This window comes from Ambystoma mexicanum, chromosome 4q (genome assembly GCF_040938575.1).
Source record: "Ambystoma mexicanum isolate Mex_15411 chromosome 4q, UKY_AmexF1_1, whole genome shotgun sequence".
Taxonomy (NCBI): Eukaryota; Metazoa; Chordata; class Amphibia; order Caudata; family Ambystomatidae; genus Ambystoma; species Ambystoma mexicanum.
The window spans coordinates 102,443,152-102,466,112 of NC_090928.1; the positions used below are offsets into that span (position 1 = coordinate 102,443,152).

At 44.8% G+C, this 22,961-nt stretch overlaps 1 protein-coding gene across 2 annotated transcripts in view; it reads left to right on the forward strand.

The window, feature by feature from the left end:
• The window catches only part of DZANK1 (double zinc ribbon and ankyrin repeat domains 1), a 1,110,268-nt gene that overhangs the window by 230,932 nt on the left and 856,375 nt on the right, over positions 1-22,961 (forward strand). For both annotated transcript variants that reach the window (XM_069607537.1, XM_069607538.1), the window contains exon 7: positions 11,718-11,803. In XM_069607537.1, coding sequence (XP_069463638.1) covers positions 11,718-11,803 — 86 coding nt within the window. The remainder of the gene's footprint in view (positions 1-11,717; positions 11,804-22,961) is intronic.

The window sequence follows — 22,961 nt, forward strand, 5'->3', positions numbered from 1 at the left end:
CCAGTAGGGAAAAAACCCCAAAACATGCCCCCAAGTGACAGGAACGGGAGCGAAGGGAGCGAGCTGTGACACCTATCCCTTTCTATGGAGCATGACAACAGGCTCTTGGCAGGCATTACTAGTAGCCGGTTTTGAGACAGATCTGCAGCGTCAACTACGGCACCAGCAACCGTCTTCCTACTTGTGCGATTAGGCAAGGCATTGTCTAATTCTACACAATGGTCTTGCCTACGTTCCTCTGACAAGTAAGTGTCTTTGGTCTTGATCCCATTAGCCATTCCTTGTTAGAACTCGACTGTCACCATCTTTGTAAGGATATGGCGGATAGTAACAGCTAGTGCATCATTCAGGTCTGGTTTGCCACACGTTTATTACTTATGTTTTTCCAGCTTACTCCTGTGTTTTTCTTCTGTAGGATGTGTTTCAATGAATAGCACGTGACCACGCAGTTGTTGGGCTCAACATTTCGTGTTTCTATTACACGAGTCAGTTAATAACGGAGTAAGTGATGTACTGTCTTGAACTTTGCCCTCTATTATTACAGCTATTAGTTTAGGTATCGTTCTATGTTGCCCACTCCTGCCATGTTTGGTATATTTTTTCCTACTTTTTTCCCACTCTTACATTGAACATTGGGCTGGTACTTCATTCATTTAGGTCCCATGCCCTACTGGTCCATTCATCTTTAGTTTGTGACCTCTTATAGGTGAATTTCTCTTTCTGAGGTTATTTTGACCTTATAACCACGCCCTTTGACAGATCGTTATACAGATTGATACTGTACTCAGGTAACTTAATTGGTACAAGACCAGTAATTCTTGTTTTCTTGTTCAGGTGCCAGGACAAGACTGTTACACATTGTTCTGCGACAATCCAGTACTATTTTTCCCCGAAGACTTCAGGCCTTTATTTACCCTGATGAATTTCCACACAATTCAATCATGATGATGGAAAGAAACATGTCGGTTCTTTGATTGATCTCTTTACTCTTGTTTTGCTTCAAATGTTAATTAATTTGACATACTTAGTCCTCTAAACTTGAGACATCTTTCTAACAATACATTGATTGTTACTGACTAGAATTTGTGAATGGTGCTATAACCGTCTGTGTTAAATTTTTTTGCTTGTGTTTATGTACATTTTTTATATTCTTGGGATCACCATTGTATTTTAGGTATGCATTTTGGGCATGTATTTGAGTGTAGTATGGATGGAGTCGGCGGTGATATGAGTGGGTTTGGTTTTGTTGCACACTATATGTGGTGATGAGTACCTTACAATCAGTTATCAGTACTCCTTGAATGTTTTTGTATCATTTTCAGTTTTTTCGATACATTATGAGATTTTATAACTCTTATGGTATTTTTTTACTAAATTAATAAATCTATTTTTCAATATGTTCTGGATGTGAATTGAATCCTTTCACCTCCTGTTGTGTCATGTGTTTACTTGGCATAATTAATGGTTAGTTGTGCATATAACTTGTGTAGTCTTGTCTGCCACCTGAATTAGTTTTCATATCCCGGCCTCTTAGTTGCTCCATATATACGTGTTCTTTCCAAGCACGGCCGTGGATATATTTTGCTTGGAGTCCCCCTTCAAGTGTTTTTTGCGTTTTTGATAGGGCCTTTGGTCGTGGGACATTGCATTCACCACTACCTGTTCATTTGTAAGAGAGTGGAATTCTTTCGATATATTTCTATTTGTACGGTGCTACATACCCGTTCAAGCCTACTGCCCAGCTCTGGTCCGGTACCATTTAAAAATGGCGGCAGATAAAACACGGAGCTATGATGACAAGTATGTTAGAGATTTACTGGCTAGATCCTCTTTATTTTCTAATGAGGGTGAGAGTTCACCCCTAACCAACATCAGCAATTGGGATGAGTTATTCCAAATGAAGAAACGTTTGATACGCACAGAACTCCTCGGTACTATTATGTTAGAGTACATTAGAAATTGAGTTTTACCACAAGGACTCATTGTGAATAACGAGCCCAGATTGTTCTTAGATAACAAGAAGTTCATAGTTAGATGGAGTTATATTGCCAATAAATGTGGGCGGGATTGGCTGATTTTAATAATTGATACAGCGAAAGAAATGACCGAAAAACAAACTTTGGAACTGGCTAAATTGGAAGATGAAATTAGAAAACTAGTCCCATTAGAGGCCTTTACCAAGAGACTGGACCAAATTATTAAGGAGATGAATGAGTTTAAAGAATCCACAGTGAGAGACAGGATTAGAAGGCTTAAAAAGGACATGGCGGACTACAAACATGAAAAAGCTTTTCGCTATACACAAGACGGCTATGTCCCTAACCGACATTATGATGGAGCCCAAAGAACAATAAAGAAAAATGTCCGTTTTGCGAATACATCTTACAGCTCTAATAGCTCAGATGAGGATGGTTTTCGACCGGACCTTATTTATAGATTCCAAAGACGAGGCTCGGGCAGAGGAAGAGGCAATGGCAACAATAAACGTAGAGCACAGAACTTTGATCAAACACAACCAGGACGCGGTCCCGCTGCTGGTTTTTTAGACCAGGACATGTCAACATGGGACTACGAACCCAGGGAGACAAGGAGCAACACAGCTTATTAATAAATCTCTCTGCATACACACCGACTGACATTGAGATATCAGTGCTTGAAAAGGGCTTTGGGTTTTTACCCACGGCCACCTATGACAGGTTCAATACACGCCTTGAAGTACAGAGTCTTTTCAGAAAAATACATCTGAAACAATACTTCAAGGACAATCCGTTTGACATGGAGCGGGTTAACAGCGGGCTCCATAATCCTTCTACTTTTTGCCCACCAATTTCTAGTCACAGTCCTGAGTCTTAGGTCTTTGAACGGAGAGTGACGTCAGAACTAGATCACCTAGATGCAACATCTATGACACGCACTTTGCAAAATTGCTCCTATTCACAACGCCAAGCCATTAACGTATTAAAAAACAATGAATCAATTGTAATCCAGAGTGCCGATAAAGGGGGTGCAATTGCCATACTCAATCGCGTGGACTACATCTCTGAATGTAACAGACAATTGGCAGATACTAGCTTTTACAAGCCATTGAGCAACGACCCCACTGCCCGATTAAAAGCACTGATCACCATGATGGTAGAGAAGGCAAGGGATAGGAAATGGATTACTAAAAAAGAGGCTGCATATTTGGTTAAATGTGTTCCTGAATTCTATATTTTACCTAAAGTCCATAAGACCTTGGTTAATCCACCTGGAAGACCAATAGTATCAGGTACGAATTCCTTATTAGAACCCTTAACAAAATTTGCAGATTCCTTCCTTAAGGGTTATGTGACAGAGATGCAATCATTCATACAAGACTCCACTAGTGTCATTAATCTTATTGAACACTTCCCCTTCAACAGCAGTGAAGATATACTGGTTACTCTGGATATCGTTTCTCTATACACGTAAATTCCACAATCTTCAACTCTAGACATGATTGAAGAATTGTTGTTGGCAAAATGTACACCGGGTATTACTCCTAATTCTTTTATACTGTGGTGCACTTCATTGGCACTTACTGAAAATTACTTCAAATTTAACAGTGATTTTTTTCCAACAAATCCATGGCACTGCCATGGGCTCAGCTGTGGCTCCTACCTTGGCCAACCTTTATGTCAACTCAGTTGAACTACAAAGTATTTACAGTGAGGACAACATCTTTCGCCAACATCAGGTTTTATGGAAAAGGTATATCGATGATGTGTTGATGATTTGGCATGGAGACGAACAACAACTACTGGCATTTTTTGATTGGTTAAATGACATTAATCCATTTTTACAGTTTACCATCCACCACTGACAGACAAAAAATGACTTTTTAGATCTTAAGATTGTAGTGAACAACATCAACAATACTTTACAAGTCAAACCTTTCCATAAACCCACCGACCGGAACTCTCTATTAAGATATGATAGTTTCCACCCTAAAAACACTCTGTGACAACCTCCCTTTTGGCCAATTTTTGAGGTTGAAGAGAAACCGTACCAATCCAGACATATTCCGGGAGGAAGCCATGATTCTGAGTGATGATCTCATTCAAAGAGGTTACCCTCGGAAAATTGTTAAACGTTCTCTCAAAAGGGCCTCTAATAACCATCGACAAGCTCTATTAGAGTATAAGAAAAGATCACCTACAGCCGATCCAGATGGTTTAGTGTTTGTGAGCACCTACAATCCATTGTCACACAAGATTGTAAGTATAATCAGGAAGAATTGGCATTTTCTATCTAAGGGCAACAATCCCGTTCCGGCACCCTGATGTGCGTTTAAACGTGGACTCAACCTGAAGGAACTAATAACGAGGAATGATATTAGTGATCAATCAACTTCTCAACGGACCATCACTGAACAATGGGGTCTTCATAGACCGATGGGTTATGCCCCGTGTGGCATGTGTAAGTGCTGCTCTTTCACTAAACTTAGTACTTTTGTGGATATAGGCCTTAGAACACCTTGGCAACAAAATGCATTCACCAATTGCAACACCAGTGGCGTTATATATGCCATCTGGTGCACCTGCCCAAAATTGTATATTGGACAAACTGAACGCAAAGTGAAGATTCGAATAACCGAACATAAGAGCTGCATCAGAAATAAAAACGTCACTGCCCCTATGGTCGGACATTTTTTGACAAATAATCACAATTGTGAAGATCTGAAATGGCCAGTTCTTAAGAAAATACGCACTGTCAATGGTTGCAATACAAGCAGAAACATTCTGGTAAAAGAAGAAATGAGGCTAATATTCTTAACCAAAAGCCATCTGATTGGTTTGAGTGAAAAATTCGATCTTGCCTTATAATTGTGTGGGTGTAATTGAAACACAATAATTATTAACTCATTTTTTTATTACCATTTCCCGTTGAACCACCGATTTATGAGTATTTCAACCTTATCCATTATTATTGTATCTCATCATGATCGGGACTGTGTATCTGGCCTGTCCTTTGAGCCTACTTGGCGCTCAGGTTTCTAATATTCCTGGTGGTTCAATTTTGCCTTTTCAACATGGCCGTCGGGATGCTCTTCTATCTTGCTACTCCTTACGAGCAGTGCCAGGATGCTTCACGTTACATAAAGAGCAGCCATAGACATTTCCGTTAGTCCCTCTACCATTTCAGAGATGAAGCGGTCGGAAGCATCAGTCGGGCACCCGCTCCCGGTAAGTATAACCCTATGCATGTGCCGGTGCTAGTGAGCATGGGAGGTTTGACTTCGTTATTTAGGAACGAGGCACACGTTCGTTCTTCATTATCATGCGACTACAAACTTGTGTGCATGAGCATTATCTGCATCTAGCCAAGCCACGCAGTGTTCGCATTTTGCACGGGCTCATGATATTTGCTGTTGCCGTGGAGGTGCTGTTTCATTCTTTTTCACCCACTTTTTTATGACACCGTCTGTCACAGCGGACACATCTTCTTTGATATGACACAGAGTTCGGTGTCGTTTATATTCTTGACACAACGCAGAGTTCTGTGTCGTTTATATTCGTTGTATTCTTTCTGTCTGCCGACTCATTGATGGAAAGAGTGTTTATTGGTTCACTTGACAGGCATTACTAGTAGCCGGTTTTGAGACGGATCTGCAGCGTCAATTACGGCACCAGCAACCTTCTTCCTACTTGTGCGATTAGGCAAGGCATTGTCTAATTCTACACAATGGTCTTGCCTACGTTCCTCTGACAAGTAAGTGTCTTTGGTCTTGATCCCATTAGCCATTCCTTGTTAGAACTCGACTGTCACCATCTTTGTTAGGATATGGCGGATAGTAACAGCTAGCGCATCATTCAGGTCTGGTTTGCCACACGTTTATTACTTATGTTTTTACAGCTTACTCCTGTGTTTCTTCTGTAGGGTGTGTTTCAATGAATAGCACGTGACCACGCAGTTGTTGGGCTCAACATTTCGTGTTTCTATTACACGAGTCAGTTAATAACGGAGTAAGTGATATACTGTCTTGAACTTTGCCCTCTAATTATTACAGCTATTAGTTTAGGTATCGTTCTATGTTGCCCATTCCTGCCATGTTTGGTATATTTTTTCCTACTTTTTTCCCACTCTCTTACATTGAACATTGGGCTGGTACTTCATTCATTTAGGTCCCATGCCCTACTGGTCCATTCATCTTTAGTTTGTGACCTCTTATAGGTGAATTCCTCTTTCTGAGGTTATTTTGACCTTATAACCACGCCCTTTGACAGAGCGTTATACAGATTGATACTGTACTCATGTAACTTAATTGGTACAAGACCAATAATTCTTGTTTTCTTGTTCAGGGGCCAGGTCAAGACTGTTGCACATTGTTCTGCGACAATCCAGTACTATTTTTCCCCGAAGACTTCAGGCCTTTATTTACCCTGATGAATTTCCACACAATCAATTCAATCATGATGATGGAAAGAAACATGTCGGTTCTTTGATTGATCTCTTTACTCTTGTTTTGCTTCAAATGTTAATTAATTTGACATACTTAGTCCTCTAAACTTGAGACATCTTTCTAACAATACATTGATTGTTACTGACTAGAATTTGTGAATGGTGCTATAAAATTGTGTTAAATTTTTTTGCTTATGTTTATGTACATTTTTTGTATTCTTGGGATCACCATTGTATTTTAGGTATGCATTTTAGGTATGTATGAGTGTAGTATGGATGGAGTCAGCGGTGATATGAGTGGGTCTGGTTTTGTTGCACACTATATGTGGTGATGAGTACCTTACAATCAGTTATCAGTACTCCTTGAATGTTTTTTTATCATTTTCAGTTTTTTTGATACATTATGAGATTTTATAACTCTTATGGTATTTTTTACTAAATTAATAAATCTATTTTTCAATATGTTCTGGATGTGAATTGAGTCCTTTCACCTCCTGTTGTGCCATGTTTTTACTTGTGTCATGATGCCTACCTCTAAGGAGCCAGGTCCGACCCAGCAACCCCAGAGGCAGGCATCATTCCCCCCAGGGAAGTGCCAGCGGGCCCAAGCTGGAGCCCTTTGGACACAGTCCTGGCGCCTTAGGCGCCAGGCTCATGTTGGACCCCTGTCCTGGCGCCTTAGGCGCCAGGCTCATAAAGCTAGACATGTGCTCAAGTGTTTTAATGTGCACTTACCTGATGCAGACCATGCTGCTACATCCAGGCCCTCTTGAGGCCTGAATGGAACTACTTTACCTGTGGGACTACTTTCCACCTGGGTGTGGTCGGGGAAGGACACATACCTGACCAGTGGAAGGATACATACCTGGAACTTCTTCCAAAGCTATTTAAACCACGCCCGATCAGCAACTCACGCTTCGCGTTGTTCTGCTCCTCGCAGCTGGACGCTCACCGTGTCAGATCCTGCATCTGGACTTCAGCCACGCCTGCCAGCATCCTGGGTTACCTGCAAAGGGAGATAAAGAGAGAATTGGAGAGAAAGAAGACCTTACCTGCTAAAGCTGTATCACGGAGACATCACACCGACGATCCTGAAAGGGAAGACATCATTTTTAAAAGCATTTCGCTTCGATCGCTGCAGCGCTGCATTTCACTCACCTTTCCTGGGCACCTCCATCTTCAGCAGCGATCATCCAGATCCGCAGCCACTTCCCAGAGCCTAGAGAGAAAAAGACAAGAACACAAGGTGAGAGAAGGAAGGGAACAGGAAAAGCTCAGTTTCCTTCTAAGACTTACCTGTTGGGTCATTCCCATTTCATTTCGGGTCCTGCCGCTTCCTGGTATTCCGGACCCCGGCCCCTATGGGGAAAAAAGACAAAGACATTGAATGAGCGAATGCAAAGACATTAACCGAACGCTCATCCAGAACTTACCTGTCATTTATTGGAACTGCACGTTTCACTTCGGCTCGGCGCCATATCTCCGGCATTCCGAACCCCGGCCCCTAAGGGGAAAAAGACATAAGCGTTAGCGCTTGCTGCAATAAGACAATGAACATTATTATTAAGCTTGAACTTTTGAACTTGCAACAGAACTCTTACAGCGCCTTACCTGAATGGTCAAGCTTATTTGAACTCCCATCAAACCTCAATCCAGTGAAGTAACTGGGTTTCAACGCGCCCCTGCATCAGAAGCAGGATGGAGAACTCATCCTTCCAGACCCTAAGGGGAATATTCCTGCGAGCCAGAGAAGCCAGAGTAGAGGGGCCCTACCTGTCCATCTTCAGAGTCCTGCGCTTCACCATTGAAGAAGCATCAGCACTCGAAGCCAGACCTGCGCCTCCGTGGGAATCAGGTGAGCGTGACAACTTGGCATAATTAATGATTGGTTGTGCATATAACTTGTGTAGTCTTGCCTGCCACCTGAATTAGTTTTCATATCCCGGCCTCTTAATTGCTCCATATATACGTGTTCTTTCCAAGCACGGTCGTGGAAATATTTTGCTTGGAGTCCCCCTTCAAGTGTTTTTTGCCTATCCCTTTCTAACCACAGAACCTCAAATCACTTAAACATGTGGTCCTCATCCAAAAGCACATTTGAAGTACTCCTTCCCACAGACTTCTGTATTGCCCCCCTTCGCTACGCTGTGTGTGCCTTGTTAAGGTACAAATGCAAGCTATGAAGGTCTCTCACCCAAATGGGAACACTCTGGCCCTTCTGCAGCCACCCCTCCTCCCTCCTTCTCTGCCTTTCCCCTTTTTTCTGCTGACGAGGTTTCCAGACAAGTCCGATCTATGAAAGTCTCGTCTAAACAGGTTCACCCCTGTTCCTCCAAAACTATCAAGGACCACATCGACTACCTGTCTTCCGGCCCTGGCTGACTTTTGCAACCACTCCTTCGCCTCTGGAGTCTTCCCATCCCCCCTTAAGCACTTCCTTGTGCACCCTCTTCTTAAGAAACCCTCTTCTGACCCCTCCTGCCCGGCTAACTATCGCCCAATCTCCATCACTCCCTTCCTGGGCAAGCTCCTGGAGAAACTGGCCATCTCCCAGCTTAACCTCCATGCTGAATCTGTTGGAAGTCTTCATGACCATCAATCTGGCTTCAGAGCCGCCAGAAGCACGGAAACTGCTCTCCTGAACATCCGTGAGGACCTGCTCTTGAATCTCGACTCCAACACTCCGTGTGTTCTCATCCTGCTTGATCTCTCCTCTGCCTTTGACACTGTCAACCATGCCATCCTGCTCAACCGTCTCCGTGATAATCTGGGTATCACTGGTCAGGCTCTGGCGTGGCTGACCTCTTTCCTCTCCAATCGACCCTCCCAGGTCCAACTGGGGTCCTTCCTCTCTGACATCTTTTTCTCAACCTGTGGTGTCCCCCAGGGATCTAATCTTTCCCCCTGGCTGTTCAACCAGTATCTGGCACTCCTTGCCCACCGCATCTCCGCTCTCTGCCCCAACTTTCAGTGCTATGCGGACGATACCCAGCTCATTTTCAGGCTACCCTCGGCCTCCTCCTCTCCTTCCCTCATCTCTGACTGTCTGCTATCCAGGAATGGTGTGCCGCCAATGACCTCTGCCTTAATGCCAGTAAGACTGAGATTCTACTCATCGGCACACCCACCCCCTCCTTCCCTGCAGCTCTCTGGCCGGCCTCTCTTGGCCCTCTTCCTGTTCCTACCTGCAAGGCAAAAAACCCCGGGGTCATCTTCGACTCTACACTCTCCTTCTCTCCTCACATAGCTGACGTCTCTAAGAAGTCACACTACCAGCTGCACCTCCTCAGAGGTATTCTTCCCTTCCTCTCCTTCCCCCAGAAGCTCACTGTCTCCCGAGCCCTGGTTCTCTCGAAGCTGGACTACTGTAACAGCCTCTATCTTAATCTGCCTTCCTCCACTATCCGCCCTCTGCAACTCATCCAGAACAGAACTGCGAGACTTGTCCTTGGCCTCAAGCCCAGGGACCGTATCTCTCCAGGACTGAAATCTCTACACTGGCTCCCAGTGGCTGCAAGGATAAAGTTCAAAACCCTCTGCATTGTCCACAAGGCCTTCTGGGGCCTGGGGCCTAAATACCTTCAACTCTCTCTTCCTAAATATCTTCCTTCCCGATCCCTTCGCTCATCCGTCTCCAACTCCCTCAGGGTCAGCCGCTTCTCGAAGCAACGTGCTGGGGGTAGATCTCTCTCCGCGGCAGGGGCCTCCCTCTGGAACAGCCTTCCTGAAACTTGAGGAGAACCATCTCCGGTTCAGGAAGCACCTCAAAACCTTCCTCTTTGCTTCTGCTTTCTCTCTCCCTCTCCCCTGCTAATTCTTCGCTGAAACTGCACTGAATCTGCAACTGGGCCACTCTCCCCGACCCTGGGCCCAGTCACTCTCCACTTGCACTGCCTCCCTGGCAACCCCTGCACTGCGGGGACTGTCTCTGTATCCCTCCAGCCCCCCCTTCCCAGCACTTACCTGCACTTACCTTGCACTTGCCACCAGCTGGCCCTCCTTTATTTATTTATTTTATTCTACTTACCTTGTACTGCACTTCCCCCTCCCCCCTCCTTGCACTCCCCCCCTCCTCCCCTTGCACTTCTTCCCTTCCCCCTACCCCTGCACTTGCGCAATCTGAATGACACCTGGCCTAGTAGGATCGTTGTCTGTCTTCCCCCTGTTCCCCCCCTCCCTGCCTCGTCGCGCTTTGAAACACTTGTGTATAGGCGCGTTACAAATGCCATATCATATCATAACCGGCTGCATATGTTTAACTGTGACAAAGTGCTTTGAAGTAACCAAAGATGATCCGTTTGGTGTTGTATAAAATGCATGGAATAAATTAATACAAAATAAGTCGTTTGGGATTGATAGTATTGAGGGGGTGGGTGGTCTAATATTTTTACAGTCGAAAGATAGTTGTACACCATTTTGAGCTAAACCTTACATCTATAAAAAATGTTCCTCGTTCACCATGATTTTGATAGAGTAACTTAGAATTAGGCCTTTGTTGTTTTGTAGAGGCTGAACGTGTTTAATTCCAGATTGGCATAAAACATGTGCGTTTCACAAGCTTGACTTGCTATATGAGCTTAAGTAGTCATAGTTGAGGTACTTTTGGACAGCCATTATTAAATTGTTTCATAACCAAAACCAAAAAAGAGATTGCATATTCACAGGCTAACTGCGACTAATCGAGCATGTGAAAATCAGTATTACATACTTTGTTTTTGTTGGTGTTTTATTTACCCTGTTTTTCTGTAATCTATGCAAGTTGAAATGTGCTGATAAATCTATGATGAGGATTTTTAATACCACTTTGCGTGTGTCAGAAAATACTTAAGAGTATTTTTTTTTCAGCAGGCTCCTTTCTATTGGATGTTTTCACTTTAGAAACTAGAGCATGGAATTGCATTCCTTTTTATAAGTTTTTTTTAGAATGCTCGGATGGAGAAACTGCAAAACATTGGAGCATTGTGAGGGCACCATCAATCGCAGAAAGCAGAGTTTGCCTCCTGCATCAAGAGACAGCATTGATGCACTATCAGTACATGCAGATTGTTAGAAACCTGTAGTAGTAGACACGCAGGCCAACCTTTCTATCCCATGCATTCCAAGCCTGGGTTGGTGGTAAATTTCACCTATAACTTGTTGCCATTTGGGAATTGCTTGTATTTAAAATTGTTTCTTTTCTGATTACCACATGCACTGGTTAGTGTTGCTTTTTTTGTTTGGGCCAAAATATTGCAGACGAAAAAGCAAGTACTAGAAGAAAAATGTCCTAGCACTGAGACTCTTCTTTTTTTTTCCAGCTGAATTGCAATGCAGACCAGACCATTAAGAAAACTCTGACCAGTACCCAGACAATGAGAATCCTAAGAGAGACGGACTTCTTGAAGTAGGCTTTTTTTCTTTTCCCGAAATGTTTTTACGGTAGAAAGGAAAGATCATCAAAAATAAAACTACTAAGTTAATCCGTTCTTATCTTATAAAGCTGTGTTGTTTTTCTTGTGGCATTGAATTTCATTTTATTCTTTAGTACGATAAGATATTCCCCTTTGAGTATTTACTGAAATTATGTGCATTGTTTGAATTACTGACACTACCATCAACTATGGAAAGTTCTAAATAGTTTGATTGCTTACGCTAAAAAAAGCATTGTGTCCCAAGAACATGTCGCTCTCCATTACTGATAATCGCGGTCAGACACTAGGGAACAGCTCTAGAGGAAGACCTAAATACTGTCCTGATTAGTTGTTGGGATATCTGTTTGGGACAGCAGATTCCCCTGCTCCCTAAACCGATCTGCTTCCCGATTATGTGCCACTAGCAAGAATCCTGCTCTGATTTACTGCAGACATGAGTTGGGAGAGGGGCTTGATGGACTCTGCATTTCCACCAGTCAAGATATGTTGCCTCTTATTGCCCATAACGTCCACACATCTGATTGCCCAGTCTTTTCAGACACATTCAGTGGAATTTCACCAAATCTGAGCGGTTGGGGCAAAGCCAAACTGACTTCTGTTCATGTAGTCTTGCACTTTAATTGCCAGGTTTTTCACCTAGCACTAGCCTGATCCTGCTAGATCTGTCAGCGGCATTTGACATTTATTTATTTTTGCATTTGTTAAGCGCTCTAAACCCAGAGCCATCAAGGTGCTGGTTACAACATTGAACAGCCAATGAAAACAGAATCACTTATTCAACAGGTACAGCATTAAGTGGGTCAGACAGGGGTCAGGCCCTTGGAGAACAGAAAGGTCTTGAGATGTTTTCGGAAGACCAAGGAAGAATGTTCTGATCTTAGTGTCAAGAGAAGAGAGTTCAAATTCTTGGAGGAAATGACTGGCAAGCTCCCTCCCTCGGATCTCTTCAGTCGAAAATTTGTTGTAATCAGTCGGTGGGACTGGTAGGAGTGGGTAGGCCATGATGATTGCCCTTTTTTTACATTTTTGCAAGAGGTACCTAGAGGCTGTGTTCGAGAGTTATTTGTGAGTGATGGTTAGAGTTTTGAAGATAATGCGCTCACGAGTCGGTAGCCAGTGCGCACTCTTTACTGCGAGTGAAATGTGTTCACGTCTTGGTATGTTTAAGGCAGCCCTCAGTACATTGTTCTGAATTACCTGGAGTTTGTTATTGTTCCGTTTGGAGGCACCTGCAAATAGCACATTGCAATAATTCCGTCATGAGACAATCAGTGCCCGGGCAAAGATGAGGCCACTGTCCGTGGACAAAAATGGTCTGCTGACGTTAATTAGCTTGATGGTATATGCAACCGAGGATGCAATAGTGTTGACCTGTCTCGTTGGGGACAGTGAGGCATCTAGGTGAACGTCCAGTGTCTTAACCTTGCTAGACAGAAGGATGGTGATGCCATCAGTGGTGAAGTATATGTATGATTTGTCCAGTTTGTGGAGTATGGCTTTCGAGCCAACCAGGAGAATTTCCGTCTTATCATTATTAAGACCGAGCAGGTGGGAGGCCATCCAGGCCTGGATGGTTTGATAGACTGACTGCAACATGTTGGCATAAGTAGCATAGTTTCTGGTGAGAGGGAGGAGGATGTGTGTGTCGTCGGCATAGTTGGTGTAGGAAATGCCCAGGAAGTTTAGGAGGTGGAATAAGGGTTTGGTAAAAATGTTGTATAGATTGGGCGAAATGCATGAACCTTGGGGAACACCACAGGTAACAGGAGCAAGAGGGGCTGAGGCGTTGCCCACAAAGAGACTCATCGATCTGTTAGTCAAAGAAGGAGGAGAACCAGGTGATGGCTTTGGTTGAGAAGTACATTGTCAAGGCCAGGTGTTGATACAATATTGGGTGGTCCACGAGGTCAAAGGCTCCCGACAGGTCAAGTGGAAGGAGGAGGGCTGAATTGCTGGGATCCTTGATCTCATCCAATTGGTTTATTAAATCCAACAGTGCTGATTCAGTGCCATAGCCTGGATGGAAGCCGTCTGGCGCAGTCCCAGGAGATCGTTAGATTCCAGGTAGAGCTGGATCTGTAGATAAGCCGCACGATCCAGGATTTTAAGGAGGTAGGGGACGGTGGTGATTGGGCTGTAGTTGGTCGGGATGGCCGGGTCAAGTGTAGGCTTTTTCAGCAAGGGAAGAACTCAAGAATCCTTTAGGCTGGTAGGCACTGAACAGGAGGGGATAACAAGGCGTTGATAACGGTGGTGATGAAACGGGCAAGGGGTTTGGCACAGTCTGTGAGGACAGCAGCTGGGCAGATATCCCCTTGGCAGCGGGAAGGTTTAAGGCCTTTAATGACCTGGATAACCTCACTTTCCGTGACTGGTTTTAAGTTTAATAGAGATATGTTTCACACAGAGGCTGGAGGCCCAGTACTAGAGGAGATTGAGGAGACACTGCTCAAAGTGATTTATTTTTATTTGGATTTTATTATTGAGCAAGTTGATTTTATCTAGCGGGGCATTTTGAATAATGGAGCACAAGGTGCTGTCCTTGGTGCAGTTAGTTGGAGCTGGTGCGGGGGATTCAAACTCAAACAAGATTGCGAAAAGTTAATGGGAACACGACTTTGCATTCGTGATTCTGGAAGTATAGTGTCGCTTTTTGCTTCAAGTATCATCTGTTTGTATTTCCTTACTAGGGAGGTAAAGCAGGTTTTATTTGATTCAGATGGGTTATTCCATTTTTTTTCCACCTCACATTTTATCCAGGTGGAGGCATTTAAGGTCCTCGGAGAACCTAGCATTAAGGTGCAAGGTGTATTTGGCTCTACGTTGGGTAAGGGAAACCACAATGTTAATGGCTTGTGTGAGGATTTTATTGTCGATGTCTTTTTTGACTCTACCTGTGGTGTCCCCCAGGGGTCTAACGTCTCTCCCTGGCTGTACAACCAATACCTGGCACTCCTTGCTCACCGCATTGCCGCTCTTTGCCCCAACTTTCAGTGCTATGCGGATGATACACAGCTCATCTTCAGGCTACCCTTGGCCTCCTCCTCTCCTTCCCTCATCTCTGACTGTCTGTCTGCCATCCATGAGTGGTGTGCCGCCAATGACCTCTGCCTTAATGCCAGTAAGACTGAGATTCTACTCATCGGCACACCTGCTCCCTCCTTCCCTGCAGCTCTCTGGCTGGCCTCTCTTGGCCCTCCTCCTGCTCCCACCTGCAAGGCTAAAAACCTCAGAGTCATCTTTGACTCCACACTCTCCTTCTCTCCTCACATCTCCGACGTCTCTAAGAAGTCGCACTACCAGCTGCACCTCCTCGGAGGTATCCTTCCTTTCCTCTACTTCTCCCAGAAGCTCACTGTCTCCATAGCCCTGGTTGTCTCTAGGCTGGACTATTGTAACAGCCTCTATCTAAATCTGCCTGCCTCTACTCTCCGCCCTCTGAACTTATCCAGAACAGGACTGCAAGACTTGTCCTTGGCCTCAAGCCCAGGGATCGTATCTCTCCAGGACTGAAATCTCTTCACTGGCTCCCAGTGGCTGCGAGGATTAAGTTCAAAACCCTCTGCATTGTCCACAAGACCTTCTGAGGCCTGGGGCGCATTACCTTCAACTCTCTCTTCCTAAATATCTTCCTTTGCGAGCTCTTCGCTCATCTGCATCCAACTCCCTCAGGGTCGGTCACTTCTCCAAGCAACGAGTTGGTGGTAGATCTCTCTCTTCGGTAGGGGCCTCCCTCTGGAGCAGCCTTCCTGCCTCCGTGAAACTTGAGGAGAACCATCTCGGGTTCCGGAAGCACCTCAAAACCTTCATCTTTGCCTCTGCTTTCTCTCCCCCTCTCCCCTGCTAAATTCCTGGCAGAAACGGCACTGGTTACCTGGCCACCCTTTCTGATTCTTGGGCCCAGGCCCCGCCAGTTGCCCACCTGCACTCCCTCCCTGGCAACCCCTGCACCTGGGGACTGTTTTCTGTATCCCTACAGTCCCCCTAACAGCACTTATGACTGCACTTACCTTGCACCTGCCACCAGTGGCTGTTTTTATTTATCTTATTTATTCTACTATCCCATGTACTGCACTTTCCCCTTTCCCTTCCCCACGCTCTCTTCCCTTTCCCCCTCCCCATGCACTTGCGCAATCTGAATGATACTTGGCCTAGTAGGATCATTGTTCTGTCTTCCCTTTGTTCGCCCTCCCTTGCCTCGTCGCGCCTTGAAACACTTGTGTATAGGCGCGTTGTAAATGCCATATCATATCATACCAAAGCAGCAGGGTCACTAGCTAGTGGCTGTGGGCGGTAAAGCTCATTCAGCAATAGCAAGTTACTGTTTTGGATATGCGGTGCAAGCTTCGTGTTAGCGTAGGCGGTATGGACATCACCCCGGTTGGCGGGAGGTTTCCCACAGGAATAGTGAATTGGATAATATTGTGATCAGTCCAGGGACAGGACAGATTGGAAGTGACTGAGATGTTGCAGTTCATGTCCACTAGCCAGTCCAGGATGCTGCCTTGAGAATGCGTTGGGCTGGTGATACGTTGTGTGATGCCTAATGCCCCAAGGGAAATCACTAAGGATAGGGCATTGGTGTCAGCCTCATCCTTGAGGCCCAGGTTAAGGTCACTAAGCAGTATAGTCTTGGATGAAGGCTTGGAGATGGAGAGGAGGTGCAGAAGCTCTTCTTCGAAGGAGAGGCGTGGGCCTTGGGCATGGTAGACCAAGTGCATGGTTACCGTAGATGTGTGTGAGAGACCTGCCTTCATGGACAGTAGCTCTCCTAATGAAATGGGAGCGTTACAGACTTCTCTAATGGGTAGTGAATCTCAGGCAAAGAGGGCTACACATCCGCCTCTTGACTCAGTTCTGTCTTTGCAGTAGATGGTATATTTGGGCAGAATGGCCAAGGATAAGGCCGTGCCCAATGCATTGTGAAGCTATGTTTCGGAAATGGCTAATAGATGTATATTATTCAAGGTGATGAGATCTGAGATGTCAAGGGGGTGGGCTGATAATGATCTGGCATTCACTAGAGAGCTCCCTTTAGGGATGTTACAGTAAGGTTCAGTGTGGACTTTCTGTGCTTAGCAAGGGTATGAATTAGCATGCAAGAGTTGCGACTGTTGAGTGCAGGTGGGGAGAAGACTTGTACTAGGTTGGGCTGGTGCATGATTGCATTGCAACTGTCTTACGTGAAAGAGGCGCTGCATGGATTGTGAACAGTATGTCATTGCTAATGGATTGGTTCCTGGGTGTTGTGAGGAATCCGAGAGTGTCCTCACTTCTCTCCTTAAGTTATCCTCCTCTCAGATGGCCAGGGAAAGGCCATCGCTTTTGGATCCTGACCTTGGGGTGGATATGGGAGGGAGGATCACCTGAGCAGGGAAGACTTAAGGAGAGAGAACAATCCCACAGATGAGACATGGTATCCCCCTTCTCCCTTTCGTGATGTTCCCTCAGTTCCCCAAACCTTTATGGGTTATTCTCAGACACATTTTCCCATTGACTCTCATGCGTACAAACACAAGCCTAGCATTGGGACGAAGAAGAGGACTAAGAGGAACAATACTGAACTCCAGTCAGCGGTCTAGTTGTCAGACCTTTTTGATTGGCCCCTGGTATGTCAACTCCCAACAGCAGGATTTTAAAGATGCTGCAGGTGTGGAGGAAGGGAGTGCCATGGTCCCAAGCAGTGGCTGGCATACATGTGCGTACAGCGAGTCAAACTGTGGAGACAGGTATGGAAACAGAGCTGGCGAGAGAGGCATAAGACCGGGAAAGCCGTGGTCAAGAAGAAAGAAGCGGCAGAGCCTCCTGGAGCAAGAGACCCAGACAGCGAGAGCACCAGTGAGGTCGTGGAGAAGCCCAGTCACCAAACAGGCGAACCGCTACATCTTACTGCTACCGCAGGGGACGACAAAGCTGCCAACCACAACCGGTGAGCCTTACCAGGGATAAAGGGCATCAGGGCACTTTGTACAAACCAGTACCCAAAACCTAGCACACCCATATTCCTTAGTATGAAGTCTGAAGAAACATTTGAATATTGGGGAAATCGCAAATGGGGATGCTGAATAACCTACCAAGTAACTGTTAAGCAATTGTGATAAAGCCTTTTGAAAGACTAAATAGCTTACAAGTAAATTATGAGCATTTGTGAAAGGAGTGAAAGAGAGGTGAAGAAGTTACCGAACTCCATGAATTGCCCTCTTGTTGAAACAGAAAGACAAGCCCTGGAAAATCCAAGGAATGGTATGCACGTGGTGAGGAATCATTAGCAAAGGAACAAGAGAGCCAAACTAACTTCAGAAGTTGCCAAAGACCTGAAACCAGCTTCCTAGCAGGTGAGTGTACTGGGAAATCTGTGTTGGTTTGCAACAAAGACAATCAGAAATGAAGACATGTCTCTCGCTTGCGTGACTTGTAATGGGTGGGCCGTGTGGTCCGACAACTGCGCCTAGACCGAGGTTACCCTAATTGAAATAGACAAGGAAAATACCAATAATAAATTGTGATGTGTGAAAGAGATTGCTAACGTGAATCAGAAGAAAGCACTGAACTGTCAAGGAACCAGAAGGAGGGTGAAGTGAACCTGGAACTGGTCTTTTTCTGAATATTGAGAGACTGAGACTCAGTATAAGTAGGTAATCCTAACAAGCAGAAGTCCTGGGAATGGAAAACCCAGAGGCCATATTGTTGAACTGTCTCGAAGCTTAGGGAAGGGAACCTTCTGGCATTGAAACCTGTGCACCATTAAGGAAACTTGTGCTTCTGAAACGTGGATCAATGGGAGGGGCTGGGACGCAAACCCCCCCGCACCCCTGCCTGTTGAAGGTTGGATGTACCCATTGTGAAATATATGTGAGAACTCTCTTCAGTGAACTCTAAATTTGCAAGGAACTTTTGGTGTTATGAACTCCTGATTCAACAGGAGGGGCTGGGACGCACCCCCTGCCTGTTAAAAAGTTAACTGTGAAACCAAGCTGTGTGAACTGTGACATTTTAGAGGTAGAAGAACCTCTTTCTTTGGGTGCACCAGCCTGAATCTTGGGGGAAGGGAACCCATAATGTGGTTTTGCTGAGTTGGAAGACACCCAGCTGAACTTATTATTTTGAACACTTATTCAATTTTGGTTGACATCCTTGCACATTGTGGATTCTAGATTTGAGGGCAAGAATACGTTTTGGACACAGGCAGACATTTGATTTGGGACATCCTGACGCAGACTAACCTTAGTTTAATTTAGGTAGGGAAGCCTAACCTTAGCATAGGGTAAGTTAGGCCTTTCGCCAACCCCTTTTGTGTTTAAATAAAAGTTTATAGCCCAAACTATGCTCTTGTATCTGTGTCCACTGAATGATGCGGTCAGTATGCTAGTAACATTTCAAGAATCCCGGTAGGTAGAGGTGGGGCTAAGCCTCTGATCACTGCTACTGGTGATGGGGCAAATCTCTGTCAGAGGGCCGTAGTATCAAGGGCAGAGCTGGGTTGTTGGTTGAAGGGGTTAAAGTGGCACTCAAATGGTTAGGCAGTGGGGAGTATATACCTGCTAAAGTGGTCATAGTGACATTAGCTAGAGCGGAGGAAACATGTGACCGGGTGCATTTGTCTCCAGTTTCAGCCAAGGCACTGATTGTGTGGTCAGCAAAGGCCAGGGGTTGCAAGCTAAAAGCGCTTGTAGACGTTCTCCTCTGCTTTTTCAAAAAAGGTAGAGCCAATGGGCATCTGAAGGGTGCCTGTGTGTGTATGGTTCGTAAAGAATGCTGTGCCAACCTTGCGTTGTCTATGCAAGGTGCCACAGTGCAGCTCAAGATTTGTGTGTGCCATGTCTCCAGATGAGGGGCTAAAAGTATGGAGGGTGAGAGGACTGGTGTGACTAACACAGGGGGAGCTACGCAACCCGTAAGGAAAGTGGAAGGGGAAATGGATGCATACCATGGGAGGTTCAGATGCGCAGAAAGTTTCATTTTCATTCTGGAGAGGCAGATTATAACGTATATTACGGGTTGAGGATGCCTGGTGCCTTCCATGGCCTGACTGGGCCAGTCAGGAGATGAGCCCAACGGCCTTAGCAGTGGGCCTTTGTAGAGGGCAGGCATCGCCTGCCGGCTCCCTGGATTTGGAAACCATTGTTCAGAGGCCATCCAATCAGATGTAGTCGAAGTCGGGCAGTCCACTGGGTGCATTGCTGGTGAAACGGACGTCCACATCGAGGCAGCCATTTTTAAAAGGCTCCTCGGTGAATCATTATTTGAGCCCATCAAGGCTCTTCCGTCAGTCATACCATCATAGTGAGCATCTCTCCCTATTTATTCTTCAGGAGACTCCCAAAGTTGTATTTTACAAAATATCCCTCTTAAGTGTTATCAAATGTTGAATAGTATGCACACCGATATAATTTAGAATCTGAAAACCCACATCGAGATCTCATGAGCACCACTAAAATAGTGTAAGTCTTTCCTGTCAAATTACCCAACACATGTATACTGACACAGTATTCATTAGGGAAAATTACAAGCCAGGTTCCAATACACACTTCCATTATTATGATACTTAAAAACGTTTCCATACCATCATCATAGGGCATAAACATAAATTGCAAATGTAGGCAGACTTCCGGAGTGACCTAAAATTGCATGACAATGATTCTGGTAACCATCTGGACCAAGCCAAATCCTCAGAGTGCCTTTCCAATATTCAGTAAATATTCAAAGCTGTTTTGCCTAAATGACATGACCAAAGAATCTATTGATCCAGGACCAACCTAGGATCTAGGTTACTATCATCAGAGTCAAAACTCACCTGCATCCTTCCCAATAACCAAAGTCTGCAGCTTAATGATGAACCTTGGTTCCGAGTTATTGCTTTTTTCTGAAGATTTAATTCACATTTTCTGGTAAACAAAGTAATTATCAGAAATTACCAATAATCCCAACATTTTGAAATAAATATTTAATTAGAGCTACAACTGGATAACATTACCATTCTAAGCACAGATTAATGCTTTATTTAAGGAACCCCACTTTATTCTTTGTCACCTTGGAAAATCATCCAATCCTACTGGCAGTGATGTCTTATTGGAAGGGCAAAAGGGGCCACGGACACTTTCCTGGCTGCCTGATAAATATCCATCAGTGCACAGAAGAAAAAAAAGAACCCATTTAATGGCATGTTTTATTATGCAGCTGAGGCTATGACACTGTTGCCTGGCTATTGTCGACAACGAAGTTCAGATATGATTAATTATTCTGTTATGTGCACTGTGTTCACTGAAGTAAATACACGTGTTGCATTCACTATCACAACATGGTTAGTGTTTTCTCCTTTCTTTGGGAAATATAGTGATGGCATACAGTAGCTGAAGTTGAAATGCACTTTTTGCAGAGACCTGTGTTCATATTCCATATTACAGTACAAATACCAGTAAAGCAGACTCTGCATTCCTCTATATAAAGTTGATACACTTGAATATGTAAACTTTGATCAAAGGGGCACCTGCTTATGATACAAAACAATGTAATTGCCCCAAAAGAACTAGTTACAATACTGACATTGCTTCAGTATAGTCCAGGTTTGAGACTTGGTTTGTGAAAACAAGGGTTTTAAAAACTGGGCAGCCACCTCAAATGTAGATAATAATGGCATTGCCAGGAATGGTCAGTAGGTACCAAAAGTCGTGACAGTGGAACTGAAGTGTTCATGGTGCTACCTCAGCTTCCGGATGCTAATGTGGTCCTCGACAGATCTTATTTCAATGTGTGGTTCAGTGGTGACTTCCAACTTGGAACAACAACTACTTCACAAGGTTTCTTTGGCATCAAACTTTAAATCCATTTCGGGGGAAACAAGGAATCACTTTAGTGCTCTTTAGGAATCCTTTGCAACTTTACTCCTCTCTCTCTCTGGATAACCTTCACCAGAAGGGCAGCCTGTTTGCCACCTTTCTTTCCCTTTTTCACCAACATCCAAATCGGGATCAGAATTTGGTCTTTCTGTACTTCTGTCTTGGCTTTGGCAATGCGTGTTTGTGTCAGCTGATGATCTGTATTTCACAACACATGAGCAGCAAGTTGCGCTTTCCAATATTCACCTCTGGCCTTAAGTAATGTTTGTTGTATTGGTCTTGCTGAGTTTTTAAATACTCTTGGCTTGGGTACGGGGTTTCTGGGCATTCCACAAACTCACACGCTTTCTTGTATAGTCACTTTTATTTAATAAGTATAACTTTCTTTATTTTCGAACAGTACGGTGTTCAAAATGTAACTATTGCTTCTTTCACTCGCACACAAGTGAAACTGCCTGCCGTGAACACGGAGAGAGCGTTGGAGCGCTCCAGAGTCCATTGCAAGCTGGGAACTGGCCGGGTAAGTTGCTCTCTCATGCTCTGCTTGGTGTTAGCAGGTCTTCTGTCATTGTGGCTCCTTGCAATCTGAAAAACAGCTTCCTCCAGTCCACCTCTGCTTGTGCCACTTGGAAATGGAATTTCCTCTGCTCCGGAGAGGGTCACGTGCAACCCAGCCACGTGAAACCTCTAAGGAGGGCACACTTCCCTTGCTATTTCTGCTTCCCGCTGCGGGGCCTCTGCACAACGAGTCTTCACTGGGCAAGCATACTTTTCTCATGCTTCCTGCTGCGCAACCTCTGCAACAGGGATAACTCGAGGCAAAGACTGTCAGGGCCAGCCACCGCTTTTGGCGTTAGTGGTCCCAGCGTCTTCTCTCGCATCCAGCTTCACTTTCCGTTCCATACACGGCCTGTGCTGCTTTCTCCTCTCCTAATGCCTGCACCTGAGGGGGCTTTTTATGCCTCTGTCCCCCTCAGGTGTAGGTCATCTACATTAATTAGTTGACCGCTCCTACCGCAGTGTTCCTCTGCATCCCTCTTCCTCGTCCCAGTACTGAGGGAATTATGGCACTAGTCCCTTTGAACAAATTTGTTTTTCTAACCTTTTCTGCTTTCATGAATTGATTTGCGCTCTCTAAAATATTTATTGAAGGAGTATTACACAAATTATTCATCCGTCTGGTTTGGAAAGAGGAATAAGTCTTTCTATGCTTTTGGCAGCTATTATTCACAAGCTTCCTTTCATTACCCCCTTTGGAGTTAGGGAGGTTTCTAGCTCAATGGGTTTGAGAAGA